The sequence below is a fragment of the Callorhinchus milii genome, unplaced genomic scaffold (assembly GCF_018977255.1).
Source record: "Callorhinchus milii isolate IMCB2004 unplaced genomic scaffold, IMCB_Cmil_1.0 Scaffold659, whole genome shotgun sequence".
NCBI lineage: Eukaryota > Metazoa > Chordata > Chondrichthyes > Chimaeriformes > Callorhinchidae > Callorhinchus > Callorhinchus milii.
In genome coordinates, this window is record NW_024705400.1 from 29,227 (window position 1) to 46,818 (window position 17,592).

Here is a 17,592-nt window from a genome sequence, read left to right on the forward strand (position 1 = left end):
AACCCTCCCGGGATGACGAAGGTAATTGTATTGAGAATGAAGCAGAAAAAGGAGAAGTGTGACAACTGTCAAACCGGAGATACGGAAGACAACCAAATCGAATATAGGAAGTACAGAAGAGAACTGATGAAGGAAGTAAGAGGGGCAAAAAGGTTATACGAAGAAAGGTTAGCGGGTAACACTAAAGGGAATTCTAAAATATTTCACAAACATATCAAGAAAGAAAGGATAGTCAAAGGTAGAAGGCGGAAATCTTATTGTGGAGGCAATGGCTGATGTGCTGAATGAGTACTTTGTATCTGTCTTCACAAAAGAAGTGGATGCACTAAATGCCGCAGTGTCGGAGGAGAGGGCAGAGGAAATGGATAGGATGAGTATAAACAGAGAGGAAGTACTGAAAAGGTTGACTGGGCTGAAGGTGATAAGTCGCCCGGTCCGGAGGGGATGCAGCCGAGGTTACTATGGGAGGGACGGGTACAAACAGCGGAGGCTTTGGCTACAATTTTTCAATCTTCGTCGGACACCGGAGTGGTGCCCGAGGACTGGAGAGCGGCCAATGTACAAAAGGGAGAAGACGTGAAAAGCGCTATATCAATTGCAAGGAGTATTATTATTATTGATGACGAGGAAAGGCGGGAGAGGCCGGGATTATTCTCATTGGAGCAGAAAAGGTTACGCGGACCTAATAGAGGTCTTCAAAATCATGAGGGGATTTGATGGGTTAGAAAGGGAAAGACTGTTTGCACCGGTGGGAGTGTCGGTGACTCGAGATCACAGATTCAAAATAGTCTCTAAAGGAAGTCGAGGGAAGATGAGAGGAATTGTTTTCGCGCAGTTGTTCGAATTGTCTGAAAGGGCGGTCGAGGACGATTTGACAACTATTTAAAGCGCAGTGGACAGGTATTTGAGGAGGACGGGTTTAATCATTTGCAGGTTATGGGGAAAGGGCCGGGGAGTGGGATCGACATTACATTGCTCCATTCAAAGAGCCGGCACAGACTCGATGGGCCGAATGGCCTCTTTTTGTGCTGTACGATTCTATGATCTCACACTCACACACTGTCTCACTCTCAGACACACACAATAACAATAATAATATAATAATAGTCCTCGCATTTGATATAGCGCTTTTCAAGTCTTCTCGACGTCTCAAAGCGCTTCACAGGACAGACTGTAAAGCGAATTGACCGTATATTTGTGGACAATCACACTCTCAAACACACACACACTCACACATCACTCTCTTCCCCCACACGCACTCTCTCTCTTACACTGTCTCACATTCTCTCACACTCTCTCACACTCACACACTCACACACATTCTCACACTCACTGTCACAATCTCTCATACTCACACACTGACTCACGCATTCACAAACACACACACACTCAGACTCTCACGTACACTCTCACAGACACTCTCTCACACACTTTCACAGACACACTCTATCACATTCTCTCTCACTCTCTCCCTCACTCTGTCTCACACACACTCTCACACAATCACTCTCTCTTACACATTCTTTCTCTCTCTTTCACAGGTCAAAGTAAACACTCAGTATGATTTCCAGGACATAGCAAGTGTTGTTGCCCTCACTAAGACCTACGCCACTACCGAGTCTTTCATTGATGCCAAATATGATGTCCGTATCCAGAAAATCGGCAGCAACTACAAGGCTTACATGTGAGTCACCACCTCCCTGAGCTCTCCCACTCCAATAATAATAATAATAATCATTTCGTTTAATACAGCACCATATCGCGTCATCAAGGCGTCTCGCAGTGCTTCACAGGATACACTGTAAAGTGTAGTGACTATGCTCACACACGACGCACATAGACACAGGCGCACTCAGGCCCACACGGACACAGATACGCACGCACAAATACACAGATACGCACACATACGCGTGCGCGCGCGCACACACAAACACGTGGACGGAATTAGAAATGAGTAACTATATATCTTGAGGGTTTGTTGGCCAGGACGCTGGGAGAAACGCCGTTCTTTTTTTCACCCATACCCATGGGAGCTTTTACATCCACCCGAACAGGCAGACAGGACCTCTTGTTATTATCCATAATAATAATAAAAATCCTTGCATTTGATACAGCACCTTGTCACGTCATCGAGACATGGCAAAGTGCTTCACAGGATGTACTGTAAAGTGTAGTGACTGTGTATTTTGTGGGCGAAACGCCGCAGCCAATTGCGCACAGCAGCGTCCCTTAAAGAGTAGTGGATTGAATGACCAAATGACTATTATGCTTTTAAAAATGTTTATTAAAAAGGTTTCTCTCTCGCCGTCAGTCCCCCAAATAAAGCCACTCACTCATCCAGGGCTATTTGTGGGGACATCACCGTCCTAATCAGCTGCCAACAAAACACATCCTGCGATGGACGAGATAAGACTGGGTCCAATGCAAGGATTATTATTATAATTATTGTCAGTATCCCTGACAGATGTTTTCTGTGCGTTGCTATATTGCTTCACCCTGTCATCACTAGTGGTCAGATTAAACCCATCACGATGACAGTGGGACACAAAACTAAGACATATTTTTGGAACTTGCGGTTGGTTTGCCAGGACTAAGCCAGGCTGACACAAGCCACACACTATTACTTGGAGGTCAGCCGGGTGTCTGACACATCCGGAAACCCATCACCGTTGCTTAAGAGTCTCCAAATCCAACGGAGGATTCCAGGCCTCCCACCTACACATGGGATAGATCGTTGGAATGGAATATGCACTCTCTCTCTCTCTCTCCCTGGAGGGACGCCGCCTGCTTAGTTAATCCCGGAAAGTATTAGGCGCAGACTGGCGAGAGCCCAGGCTTGCGGGGAGCTCAGAGCGTGCGTTGGGGTAACTGCTGGAGTCTAACCAGCTCAACCCACGCGTAGCTTGGCCATCCAGAGCGCCGTCTGGCCAGCTTTTCCCGCTGCTTGTCCAGCGAGGACCACCCTTCCCCGTCAGTTAGGGCTTTGGCTGCAGGAGTTCATGGGGAGGATTCCCTGCATCCAGTGCGGGTCTAGAGACCGTCGCAGAGGGCTCACACTCCCCCACACTCCACGTGCTGTCAAACATGTCACCTCGGGGCCAGTTCAGGCCTCCACGGCCTCTGTGGCCCGTCTGCTCCCTCCGCTCAGCGGGCGCCGGCCTGGTTCGGGTCCCCCTGCCCAGCTCCAGTCCCTCTAACTCGCCTCCTCCCTCGCCTCCGTCAAGACCCGTCTCAAGACCCTCTTCGACCAACCGAACCTTCGGTCACCCTCCTCGACCCTCATCCCCTCTGCCCTCCCCAACCCCCAACCCCCAGTTCGGGTCCAAACCCCTGACTGTCCAGCGCCTTGGGACGTCCTCCCAACCTCGAGGCGCTTTGTCAAGTCATTTTGTTGTTGTTGTTGTTGGAGTCTACAGTCTCTTCCCTACACAAGCCTCAGACTGTCTAGAATTTGGCCGCTCATGTCCTCTCTGTCCCCAGAGGGAGAAAGAGAGAGCGCCACATTGTGAGACGCTGTCCTTTTCGGACAACAACAATAATAGTAATCCTGGATTCGATATAGCGCCGTATCACGTCACCTCAAAGCGCTTCACAGAATATACTGTAAAGTGTAGCGACTGTATATTTTGCGGGCGAAACACGGCAGCCAATTGCGACAAGATGTTAAACCTCACACACTCCCCATCTGTGCCCTGTTCAGCGTCGCCGCTGTCGGGGGTGAGAGGCGAAGGTAGTTTCTCTCTCCCTCGGTGTCCTGGCTGACAGATGAAACCGTTCCCTCCGCAGCTGTTTGCCAGGCGTCGCTCTGCACAAACACCGGCCCCCATGTTTCGCCCGCGCGCTTCACAGTAAAATCCTGTGAAACATTTTAAGACGTCACGACAGGACAATGAGGCACGGATTCAAACAATGGTAATTAACATTATTATTAAAGTGTCTGAGAATTTCCTTTTGACATTCTTTTACGGTCAGCCAAGCGATTGTAACATGGAAATACATCACCGTTGCTTAAGCGTCTCAATATCCCACTGAGAATTCCATGCCTCCCACCTACACATGGAAATTCCCGTGGCTGTAATTGAATATGCACTCTCTCTCCCTGGAGGGGACACACCCTGTTATCTAATTCCAGAGAGTATTAGGCGCAGGTTGGCGAGAGCCAAGCCTCGAGGGGAGCCCAGAGTGTGTGTTCGGTTAAAACTGCTGGCGTCGAAGCAGCTGAAACCACGACGTGGAAGGGCCAGACTCAGATCTACGATTATTATTATTTTTATGTTGAAATAGTGGTTTCCTGGATGACTGTTTCAAAGATTTGTGAGTTTTATCCGAAGGAAACAGGCCTGAACGTTACACAATGACTCCGATATGGTCAACAGCTACACTTACACTTACACGGCACCTCACAGCATCTCTCACCTGTGAAGACATACATTCTGTGAAGAATACTCATTCAGTACCTCAGCCGTGCCCTCTACTTTGCCTTTTGGTTCCTAATGGTCCCCCACCCTTCCTTTGACTATCCTTTTACTCTTTCTATGTTTACAAAAGAACCTTTTCTATTACTCACTAATCTTTCCTCACACACTCTTCTTATTCCCTTTCTCAGTTCTCCTCTGCACTTCTTGTGTCCTACTCGACTCTCGAGTGTGTTATGAACCTGGCATTATAATAATAATAATATTAATAATAATCCTTCCCTTTGATACAGCGCCTTATCGCGTCTTCGAGACGTCTCAAAGCGCTTCCAGAATATACTTGTAAAGAGTGTGTATTTTGTGGGAGGAATGCAGCAGCTAATAGTGTACAGCTGTGGTCCACAAAAGGTCGTGGATTGAGTCACCAAATTATTTTTTTAAGAGATTATTACCTCTGGAAAAGCAATCCGCCAATCGACTAACAACCGGGTTCCCACTTACTGCTCGGAAACGGAGGCGCGCGCGTGTGTGTGTGTGTGTGTGTGTGTGTGTGGAGTAAGGAAACTTGCTTAACGTTTCGCCCTGTCCTGTCCCGCCCGGGAACCGAACACTGGTCCTCTTGCTTGAGAGGCGAGCGCTTTAACCATTGAACCTCCTTTTTCTGTATCATTTTAATCCCAATTTCTTCAGTCATCCAGGCCAGCGAGCATAGGCATTGGATGCTGTGCATTTCCCCCTCCTGGGAATGTGTTCCCAGCGCCTTGGGATGTCCTCCCGACGTGAAAGGCGCTATACAAATGTAATCGTGTTGTTGTGTTTAATACGTACCCCAACTATCTCCTCACTGAAGGCCTCCCATTGCTCACTTACTGTTTGAGTTGCCAATCTTTTATTCCAATCCACATGGACCAGATCCCTTTTTAACTCCGACATTAGCATCTTCCAGTTCCTTGTATTGGTCCTTATCCCTTTCCACAACTACTCTGGAGTCTGGTAATGAAGCGGTGAGTCCCCTCGTGTCGCAAGCGAGAGGTACCGGGTTCGATTCCCGGGTGGGACAGGACAGGGCGAAACCTTAGGCAAGTTTCCTTGCTCCACACACACACAGACACGCGCGCACACCTCTGTTTAGCAGCTGTAAGCAGGAACCTGGTTGTTAGTGGATTGGCAGATTGCTTTCCGTGGATGGTAATCCCTTCAAAAAAATAAATAAGTGAATAAAGAATCATTTGGTCACTCAATCCAAGGCTTTTTGTGGGATACTTCTGTGTGCAATTGGCTGCCGTGTTTTGCCCACAAAATACACAATGAATTCACTTTACGGTATATTCTGTGAAGCACTTTGACACGTCTCAAAGACGTGATAAGGCGCTGTATCAAATACAAGGATTGTTATACTTATATATTATAAGGCGGAAGGTGAACTAGATTGACCTTGGGCTTGTTTTTCCAGCATTTCTTATCTTATTATGTTCTAAGTGTTGTGAGATGTCCTTCTGACGTAAAAAACACAGGGTCTGATGTAAGATTATTTTTAGTTGTTCTGTTGAAATAATGGTTTCACGTCAGGATGACGTCTCACCTCTTACATGTACGCAGTGCGTTTCATGAAAGACATCTCAGAGTGCTTCATAGGATATAATTGTGAAGACCATATATTTTGTGGGTGAAACGCAGCAGCCAATTGCGCACAGTAGGGACTGAATCACTAAATTATTCTTATTTTTTTGAAGGGATTTTTACCCCTGGAAAGTGACCCGGTAATGCACTAACGGGTTCCTACTTACTGCTATAAACAGAGGCGTGTGTGTGGAGTAAGGAAACTTGCTCAACCTTTCGCCCTGTCCTGTCCCCTCCGGGAATCGAACCCGGGTCCTCTCGTTTGCAAAGCGAGTGTTCTAATCACTGAACCTCCTTTTTCTGTTCGATTTTATTATGATTATTTTATTATTATTATTATTATAGCTGGCACCGAATATCTGAAGCCCTCCCTTCTGCATCACTTACCCGGCCACGCATTACGATGCTTCATCTTGTTAATCATGGACATCCTGATGTGAAAGGCACCAGATCCGATGTAGAATTATTTTTGTTATGACAAAATTGCTGTTTCATATCAGGATGACATTTCACAATGCTTCACCACTTACATTTACACAGTCTTTCTGGAGTGAGTGAAAGACGCTGTGGAAATGGAAGTCTCGTGGGACGTCTCTCTCTCTCTCTCTCTCTCTCTCTCTCTCGGGGCCAAAATGTCCACATTAGATGCAACATTATTATTATTTTTATGTTGAAATTGTGATTTCAAGGATGACTTATTTCAAAGATTTGTGAGTTTTATCCAAAATAAACAGGTCTGAACATTACACAATTACTGCGATATCAGTTTACTGGTCAACAGCTACACTTACATAGCACCTTTCACCCCAGAGAGATGTTTCACAACACTTCACCACTTACATTTTATTTGCACATCATCTGCACCACCACATGAGGTTTGAACCAGAGGTGAGAGGGCAAGCGACTGAGCCAGGGGGACACCCAGCGACTGAGCCAGGGGGACACCCAGCGACTGAGCCAGGGGGACACCCAGCGACTGAGCCAGGGGGACACCCAGCGACTGAGCCAGGGGGACACCCAGCGACTGAGCCAGGGGGACACCCAGCGACTGAGCCAGGGGGACACCCAGCGACTGAGCCAGGGGGACACCCAGCGACTGAGCCAGGCTGACACACACCCAGCGACTGAGCCAGGGGGACACCCAGCGACTGAGCCAGGGGGACACCCAGCGACTGAGCCAGGGGGACACCCAGCGACTGAGCCAGGCTGACACACACACACAGCGACTGAGCCGGGCTGACACACACACAGCGACTGAGCCAGGCTGACACACACACAGCGACTGAGCCGGGCTGACACACACACAGCGACTGAGCCGGACTGACACACACACAGCGACTGAGCCAGGCTGACACACACACAGCGACTGAGCCAGACTGACACACACACACAGCGACTGAGCCAGGCTGACACACACACAGCGACTGAGCCAGGCTGACACACACACAGCGACTGAGCCGGGCTGACACACACACAGCGACTGAGCCGGGCTGACACACACACACAGCGACTGAGCCGAGGCTCACACACACACACAGCGACTGAGCCGGGCTGACACACACACACAGCGACTGAGCCGGACTGACACACACAGCGACTGAGCCGGGCTGACACACAGTGACTGAGCCAGACTGACACACACACACACAGCCACTGAGCCAGACTGACACACACACACAGCGACTGAGCCAGACTGACACACACACAGCGACTGAGCCAGACTGACACACACACAGCGACTGAGCCAGACTGACACACACACAGCGACTGAGCCAGACTGACACACACACAGCGACTGAGCCAGACTGACACGCAACAACTGGGCCAGACTGACACATAGCTTGTGATTTCAGGCGAACATCCATTTCAGGAAGCTGGAAGGCTAACACTGGTTCAGCTATGTTGGAACAGATTGCCGTATCTGACAGGTAATCATGATTTTTATCCTGTCAGCCAAGTGTCTAACCCATCACCGTAATTAGCCGATATATGTCTGACACATACCTGTTACCGTGATCAGCCGGGTGTCTGATACACACAAACACGCGTGGAAACCCACCACTTAACAGTCTCCAAACCCAACTGAGAATCCCACGCATCCCAACTACACCTGGAAATTGCTGAGATAGGTTGTTGGAATGGGAGGCACTCTCTCTCTCTCTCTCTCTCCCTGGAGGGACGCTTCCTACTTACCTAATTCCAGAGAGTATTAGGTGCAGATGGCAAGAGCCAAAGCTTGCGGGGAGCCCAGAGTGTGCGTTGGGGTAACTGCTGGATTCTATCCAGGTAAACCCACATAGTTTGCCATTGAGAGCGCTATCTGGCAAGCTTTCCCGCTGCTCTGTCTCTAACCCTGACCTGGGAGTGCGGACGCAGTGTAGAGGAGAGTTACTGTGTCTCTAACCCTGACCTGGGAGTGTGGACGCACAGTGTAGAGGAGCGTTACTGTGTCCTCTAACCCTGACCTGGGAGTGTGGACGCACAGTGTAGAGGAGCGTTACTGTGTCTCTAACCCTGACCTGGGAGTGTGGACGCACAGTGTAGAGGAGCGTTACTGTGTCCTCTAACCCTGACCCGGGAGTGTGGACGCACAGTGTAGAGGAGCGTTACTGTGTCTCTACCCCTGACCTGGGAGTGTGTACACACAGTGTAGAGCTTTACTGTGTCTCTAACCCTGACCTGGGAGTGTGTACACACAGTGTAGAGGGAGCGTTACTGTGTCCTCTAACCCTGACCCGGGAGTGTGGACGGACGCACAGTGTAGAGGAGCGTTACTGTGTCTCTAACCCTGACCTGGGAGTGTGGACACACAGTGTAGAGGGAGCGTTACTGTGTCCTCTAACCCTGACCTGGGAGTGTGTACACACAGTGTAGAGGAGAGTTACTGTGTCCTCTAACCCTGACCTGGGAGTGTGGACACACAGTGTAGAGGAGCGTTACTGTGTCTCTAAACCTGACCTGGGAGTGTGGACGGACGCACAGTGTAGAGGAGCGTTACTGTGTCTCTAACCCTGACCTGGGAGTGTGGACGCACAGTGTAGAGGGAGCGTTACTGTGTCTCTAACCCTGTCCTGGGAGTGCGGACGCACATTAATCCGGTGACTGTTTTGCAGGTACAAGCGATGGGCTGACGAATGCTCGGAGATTTTTGGCGGCATCGATATCTGTGCTGTGGAGGCCATTCGGGGAAAGGACGGACGTGACTACATTATCGAGGTCAGAGTCAGTCTCTGGCCGGGGGTCGTGAAACTGCGCTTTGGGTTAAAGGGTTAAATTACGAGGACAGGTTGCACTTGCCTCCCAAGCGAGAGAAGCTAAGTTTGATTCCCTAACGGAATCGCACCGGGCGAAACCTTGGGCGAGTTTCCTTACTCTGCGCAACGCCTCAGTTTACCAGCAGTAAGTCGTCGATTAACGGGGGGTAAATCCTTGAAAAGATAAAAGAATAATGATGTGGTCACTCCATCCACAACTGTTTGTGAGACACACACACACACACACACACACACACACACACACAGCGACTGTGAGCACAACTGCTGCCGCGTTTGGCCCACAAAAAACACAGTCACCGCACTTTCCTGCGAAGCGCTTTGAGGCGTCTCGAAGACCGGATAGGGCGCTGTGTGACGTTGTAATGAACGTTGCTGTATTCCAGGTGATGGACAGCGCAATGCCTTTGATTGGGGAACACGAGGAAGAGGACAGACATTTGATAGCGGATTTGGTTGTGATGAAAATGAGTCAGATTCTAAGCCGGACGCCCATGCCCTCGCCAGTCAGACCCACCCAGGTGAGTGATACGTGATCAGCCGGGTGGGTGTCTGACACACGCGGTGACCCGTCACCGCTGTGAGTCAGGGCTGAGCTCAGTGACTTGAGTTCCTCACGTTGACCCAATTCTCTCGTGTCTCTCTCTCTCTCCAGCCGGCGGGCACCGATCCCCCCACCCAGGGCCCACCACGACAGAGCCCAGGCCCTCAGCAAAGTCTCGTCCCCCAGCAGCGACCCCCACCTCAAGGTAACAGTGTTATCCCAGCACTCTGCCCCACCCTGATGTTACAGATGTTAATGGTAGTGGACAAGGCCTTGGAGAGGGGGCGGAGGAGATTTGCCAGGGTGGTACCAGGGATGAGGGACTTCAGTGATGGGGAGAGACTCGACTGGAGAGACTGGGACTGTCCTCCTTACAGCAGAAAAGGTTGAGCGGAGATTTAATAGAAGTTCACAATTATGAGGGGTTTTGATAAGGGGAGATAGGGGAGAAACTGTTTCCTCCGGTGGGGGTGGGGGGGTGGGGAGTGGGGGGGGGGGGGGTGGGGGGGGGGTTGGACACAGATTTAAGGTAATTGTCAAAAGAGCCAGAGGAGAGTCCAGACGTGGAGACTTTTTTTTTACGCAGAGAGTTGTTACGGTCTGGAAGGCACTTGGAGTCAGAGTGGGGGAGTGGGGACCAGTTGGGGTAAGAGTGGTGGAGTGGGGACTAGTTGGGGTAAGAGCGGGGGGAGTGGGGACCAGTTGGGGTAAGAGTGGGGGAGTGGGGATGAGTTGGGGTAAGAGTGGGGGAGTGGGGACTAGTTGGGGTAAGAGTGGGGGAGTGGGGACTAGTTGGGGTAAGAGCGGGGGGAGTGGGGACTAGTTGGGGTAAGAGTGGGGGAGTGGGGATGAGTTGGGGTAAGAGTGGGGGAGTGGGGACTAGTTGGGGTAAGAATGGGGGAGTGGGGACTAGTTGGGGTAAGAGTGGGGGAGTGGGGACCAGTTGGGGTGAGAGTGGGGACTAGTTGGGGTAAGAGTGGGGGAGTGGGGACCAGTTGGGGTAAGAGTGGGGGAGTGAGGACCAGTTGGGGTAAGAGTGGGGGAGTGGGGACTAGTTGGGGTAAGAGTGGGGGAGTGGGGACCAGTTGGGGTAAGAGTGGGGGAGTGGGGACCAGTTGGGGTAAGTGTGGGGGAGTGGGGACCAGTTGGGGTAAGAGTGGGGGAGTGGGGACCAGTTGGGGTAAGAGTGGGGGAGTGGGGACTAGTTGGGGCCGAATGGCCTCCTCCTGTCCTGTATATTCTGTGATGTTAGTGATGTGTTTGGAGGCCCTGTAGCGAGGACTCGGGTTCGATTCCCGGGCGGAACCGGACGGCGTAACTTTACTCGAGTTTCCTCACTCCACACACACGCCTCCGGTTACCGGCATTCAGTAGGAACCTGTGAGTAGGATCACCTTCCCACGTAATAGGGTAATAATCCCTTCAAAAATTTATTAAAAAATAATTATTTGATGACTCAATCCATGACTGTTGGTGGGACATTGCTGTGCGCAATTGGCCGCTGACAAACACACGGACAGTAAAGCGCTCTGAACCTCTTTGAGACGTCTCAACGACACGATAAAGCACTATGTCAGTGATCTTTGCTCAGACGTCTCAAAGCGCTTCACAGACTTTACTCTGAAGTGTAGTGACTGTGTACTCTGTGGGCGAAACTGCGACAGCTCAATGTGCACCGCCGGGTCCTCACAAACAGTCGTGGATTGAGTGACCACACTATTAGTATTATTTTTAAGGGATTATTACCCCCGAAAAACGATCTACCAATCGGCAACAGAAGCACACGTGTGTGTGTGTGTGTGTGTGTGTGTCTGTGTGTGTGTCTTTGTGCATCTGTTTTGTGGGTTTGCCTTTTGTCTGTGTGTGTTGTGTGTGTCTGTTCTACCCCTGAGCTACAGGGGGAGTGGGGTGTGAGGGGAGGGGTCTAACCCCTGAGCTACAGGGGGAGTGGGGTGCGAGGGGAGGGGTCTAACCCCTGAGCTACAGGGGCTGTGGGGTGCGAGGGGAGGGGTCTAACCCCTGAGCTACAGGGGCTGTGGGTGCGAGGGGAGGGGTCTAACCCCTGAGCTACAGGGGCTGTGGGGTGCGAGGGGAGGGGTCTAACCCCTGAGCTACAGGGGCTGTGGGGTGCGAGGGGAGGGGTCTAACCCCTGAGCTACAGGGGCTGTGGGGTGCGAGGGGAGGGGTCTAACCCCTGAGCTACAGGGCTGTGGGGTGCGAGGGGAGGGGTCTAACCCCTGAGCTACAGGGGCTGTGGGGTGCGAGGGGAGGGGTCTAACCCCTGAGCTACAGGGGCTGTGGGGTGCGAGGGGAGGGGTCTAACCCCTGAGCTACAGGGGCTGTGGGGTGCGAGGGGAGGGGTCTAACCCCTGAGCTACAGGGGCTGTGGGGTGCGAGGGGAGGGGGTCTAACCCCTGAGCTACAGGGGAGTGGGGTGCGAGGGGGAGGGGTCTAACCCCTGAGCTACAGGGGGAGTGGGGTGCGAGGGGAGGGGTCTAACCCCTGAGCTACAGGGGGAGTGGGGTGCGAGGGGGGAGGGGTCTAACCCCTGAGCTACAGGGGCTGTGGGGTGCGAGGGGGAGGGGTCTAACCCCTGAGCTACAGGGGGAGGTGGGGTGCGAGGGGAGGGGTCTAACCCCTGAGCTACGGGGGGAGTGGGGTGCGAGGGGAGGGGTCTAACCCCTGAGCTACAGGGGGAGTGGGGTGCGAGGGGAGGGGTCTAACCCCTGAGCTACAGGGGGAGTGGGGTGCGAGGGGAGGGGTCTAACCCCTGAGCTACAGGGGGAGTGGGGTGGGGTTATTATTATGATAATAATAATCCTGGCATTGACCCGGCGCCTGATCACGTCAACCGAGACGTCTCAAAGCGCTTCACGGGATACGCTGTAAAGTGTAATGACTGTATTTTTTGGGGGAGCAATGATGTTGATGGTAAAACCTCTCCTTTCTCCCCTCCCCTCAAGGAGGCCCACAGCAACCCCAGAGACAAGCCCCCCCCAGCCACCACCGACCCCCGCCACAAGGCCAACCCGTGCAGGGCTTGGGACCCCAACCTCCTCCTCAGCAACAGCAGCGACTGCCGAGCCCCTCCACCCAACAGCCGCCCGTCCAGCGCCAGATGAGCCCCGTGGGCCAAGGTCAACCTCAGCGCCCGATCAGCCAAGGCCCTCAACAGCCTCGGCCTTCTCCATCCCCGCAGCTGCAGAGGAACCCAGGGAGCGGAGGCCATCAGTCCCCTCAGCGACAGGCCTCCCCTCAACACCAGAGGCCAATGGGGGCAGGAGGGCCCCAGCCCAAGCCCACCCCAACCGGCCAGCCCTCCTCCCACAGGCCGTCCGCAGCCGGGAGCCAACCCCAACCCCAGCACGGCAGGCAGACAGCTCCGGCCGGCCAGCCAGCCCAGCCCAGGCAACCGGGGGGCCAGCCGGGCCCCGGGGGACGTCACTCCGGGTCCCAGAGCCAGCAGAGGGGCCCTCCGCAGCCACACCAGCCCCCACAGCCCTCCCAGCAGGCCAGGCAGGCAGCACCCACCACCCAACAGCCCCGAGGGATGGGGCAAGGCCAACAAGGGCAACCGCTGACCAGGGCACCCGCCCAACAGGCGCCCGCTCAACACAAGCCGTCACAGCAAGATCCCATCGGCCCTCACCCTCAGATGAAGTGAGTTCCTCTCTCTCTCTCTCTCTCTCGCTCTCCTCTCTGTCACTCTCTCTCTCTCTCTCTCTCCGTCGCTGTGTCTTTATCTCTCGCTCTCTCTCTCTCTCTGTCGCTCTCTTTGCTTCTCTATCTCTCCCTCTCCTCTCCTCTCTCACCTTCTGTCTCTGCTTCTCTTCCTCTTTCTCTCTCTCTTTCCCTCTCTGCCTGTCCTTTTATTTTCTCCTTTTCTATCACTCCCTTTCTATCTCTCCCTTTCTCTCCACCTCTCTCTTTTCCTCCCCTTTCTTCTCTCTGTCTCTTATCTCTCCCCCTCTCTCTCTCCCTCTCGTTCCTCTCTCTCTCGCCTCTCTCTTTCTCTGAGAAAGGAGAGAAGAGGGACAGAAAGAGAGAGGAGAGAGAAAGAGGGAGGAGAGAGAGGAAGAGAGGGGAAGAAAGTGATAAAAGAGAGCGATGGACCGGGTCTCTCTTACCTCTTTCTCTTTGTCTCTCCTCTATTTTTCTCTCGCTACCCTCTCTTTCCCTCCTATCTCTTTCTGACCCTCTTATTCTTTTCGTCTCTCCATCACTCTCTCTCATTGTCTTTTTCTCTCCCTCTATCTCTCTTTATCTTCTCTCTCCCTCTCTCTCTCTCTTTCTCTCACTCTCTCTCTCTCTCTCTCTCTGTCTCAGTGTCATTCTATAATATTGTTTGCATTTGCTTCTAACATGAGCTCATTGACCCAACCTCTCTGAGTGATGTACCTCAAAGGGAAGGGACGTGTGTTCGAGCTGCGGACGGGAAGATGGTGACAGTTCTCTCACACATTTCACGCTGAGATGTGGTACCCACCAGGAAGTTCGCAGGAAGTTCCTGGTACCACCTGTCCACGTAGCGAGGGCTCGTGGAGCCCAGTAGCTCAGGGCTTAGAGCCCTCGCCTCGCAAGTGAGAGGACGTGGGTTCAATTCCCGGGCGGTACAGGACAGGGAGAAATCTTAGGCAAGTCTCCTTACTCCCCACACGCACATACACCCACAGACAACACACACACACACACACCCACAGGCACACACACACAGACAGACACACACACACAGACACAGAGACAGACACAGAGACACACACACAGACACACACACACACAGACAGACAGACACAAACACACACACCCACAGGAACACACACACACACACACACAGACAGACACATACGCACAGACACGCGCACACAGACAGACACACACACACACACACCCACAGGCACACACACAGCCACAGGCACACACACACACACAGACAGACACACACACAGACACAGAGACAGACACACACACAGACACACACACACACAGACAGACACACACACACCCACACAGACACACACACACACACAGACACACACACAGACAGACACACACACACACACACACACACACAGACACACACAGACAGACACACAGACAGACACACACATACGCACAGACAGACACACACAGACGCCTGTGTCCCCGGCAGTCAGTGGGAATCGCTTGTCAGTCGATTGGGGGATCACTTTCCGGAGGTAATAATCCCTTCAAAACAACAATAATTCGGTCACTTCAACCCACGACTGTTTGGCGACATGTGGGGTGTGGGGATCGAGCCCTCTCTTTCTGTGATGGTCTCTAGTCCCGGTTCCAGAGACGGGACGAAATTAGGCGCAGGTTGGCGCGAGCCAAGGCCCCACAGGGTGTGGGGGGGGGCACCAGACTGGGCATTGGGGTAACTGGTGGAGTCTAACCATCTAAACCCACATCGCTTGGCCATTGAGAGCTCTATCAGTGAGCTTTCTCACTGCTTGTCCAGCTAGGACCCCCCCCCACAACCGCAGGGACTGAGGTTTCCCCACATAACACACAGTCACTACACTTTACAGTGAATCCATACGAAGCGCTTTGAGACGTCTTTCTGACATGAAAGACTATGCGTCAAACTTGAAGGTTTTAGGATTCAGATTTGTGGAGTCCTGTAGCTCAGGGGTTAGACCCCTCCCCTCACACCCCACAGTCCCTGTAGCTCAGGGGGTTAGACCCCCCCCCTCGCACCCCACTCCCCCTATAGCTCAGGGGTTAGACTCCTCCCCTCGCACCCCACTCCCCCTATAGCTCAGGGGTTAGACTCCTCCCCTCGCACCCCACTCCCCTGTAGCTCAGGGGTTAGACCCCTCCCCTCGCACCCCACTCCCCCTATAGCTCAGGGGTTAGACTCCTCCCCTCGCACCCCACTCCCCCTGTAGCTCAGGGGTTAGACCCCTCCCCTCGCACCCCACTCCCCCTGTAGCTCAGGGGGTTAGACCCCCCCCCTCGCACCCCACTCCCCCTGTAGCTCAGGGGTTAGACTCCTCCCCTCGCACCCCACTCCCCCTATAGCTCAGGGGTTAGACTCCTCCCCTCGCACCCCACTCCCCCTGTAGCTCAGGGGTTAGACCCCTCCCCTCGCACCCCACTCCCCCTGTAGCTCAGGGGTTAGACTCCTCCCCTCGCACCCCACTCCCCCTATAGCTCAGGGGTTAGACTCCTCCCCTCGCACCCCACAGCCCCTGTAGCTCAGGGGTTAGACCCCTCCCCTCGCACCCCACAGCTCCTGTAGCTCAGGGGTTAGACCCCTCCCCTCGCACCCCACAGCTCCTGTAGCTCAGGGGTTAGACCCCTCGCCTCACACCCCACAGTCCCTTTAGCTCAGGGGTTAGACCCCTCCCCTCGCACCCCACAGCCCCTGTAGCTCAGGGGTTAGACCACTCGCCTCACACCCCACAGTCCCTTTAGCTCAGGGGTTAGACCCCTCGCTTCACAAGCCGGAGACCCGGGCTCGATTCCCGGGACAGGACAGGGCGAAACCTTAGGCAAGTTTAGAGATTAGAGGAAAAAGACAAGTGGGAAGTGTAGAGCAGGTACAAGCGGACAATTTCCTCAAATGCATGTACCTAAATGGTCGGAGCATAGGGAATAAGGTTAGTGAACTGCGGGTTCAACTGGCCATAGGGGGTTACGATGTGATGGCAGTAACCGAGACATGGCTCAAGCCAGGACAGGAATGGGAGATAAATATTCCAGGATATAATGTGTTCAGGAAGGATAGAGAAGGAAGAAAAGGAGGAGGGGTGGCAATATTAGTGAAGGATACAATTATAGCTGTAGAAAGGAACGAGGCTCTGGAGGGCCCGACAACATGTGGTTAGAGATAAAAAATAAGAAAGGAGTGGTTACACTGATAGGGGTTTATTATAGACCATAATATTATTAGATTTAGATTCCTCATGAACAGAGACAAAGTACAGTCACGGGTGAAAATGCTTGACTGGAAAAGGGCTAATTTTGATGGGCTAAAAAGGGACCCAGAGTGGGTGGACTGGCAAGTAAGACTGGCAGGTAAACCGACTCATGAGCAGTGGGAGATCTTCAAGGATACGATAGCTCAGGGTCCAAACAGATATATTCCCACAAAAGGGAAATGTGTCACAACCGAGCCGGCCTGGATGGCCAGGGATATTCTGTCTCGGATGAAAAAGACGGCGGCGTACGACAACTGGAAGACGCAAGACACTGGGGATAGCAAAGCGTATTATAGGGAATGCAGGAGTGATCTTAAAAGAGTGATAGAACAGGCTAACAGATCGCGTGAGAAGAGGTTAGCGGGTCACATAAAGGGGAATCCTGAAATATTTGACAAGCACATGAAGGAAAAAAGGTTAGTCAAAGGTAGGGTGGGGTCAATCAAAGACGATGACGGCCATCTTGTTGGGGAAACAGAGGGCACATCGTGGCTGATGCACTGAACGAGTACTTTGCATCTGTCTTCACAACGGAAACGGATGCCCCAAATGCCGTAGTATTGGATGAGAGGGCAGAGGACATAGATCAGATTACTGTAGACAGAGAGCAAGTTCTGAAAAGATTGACAGGGCTCAAAATTATAATAATAATAATAATCCTTGCATTTGATATAGCGCTTTTCATGTCGGGAGGACGTCCCAAAGCGCTTCACAGAATATACTGTAAAGTGAATTGACTGTATATTTGTGGGCGAACGCGGCACCCAATTGCGCACAGCAATGTCCCACAAACAGTC

The 17,592-nt window shown here is 52.5% G+C and overlaps 1 protein-coding gene across 1 annotated transcript in view; it reads left to right on the forward strand.

Moving 5' to 3' along the window:
* Positions 1-13,511, forward strand: part of LOC103173849 (synapsin-1-like) — a gene marked incomplete at its 3' end in the record, with an annotated part of 33,315 nt that extends 19,804 nt beyond the window's left edge. The window contains 6 exon segments of the mRNA XM_042346359.1: positions 1,542-1,684; positions 7,889-7,963; positions 9,149-9,251; positions 9,694-9,828; positions 9,963-10,056; positions 12,815-13,511. Coding sequence (XP_042202293.1) covers positions 1,542-1,684; positions 7,889-7,963; positions 9,149-9,251; positions 9,694-9,828; positions 9,963-10,056; positions 12,815-13,511 — 1,247 coding nt within the window.
* Between the last annotated feature and the right edge of the window lie 4,081 nt (positions 13,512-17,592).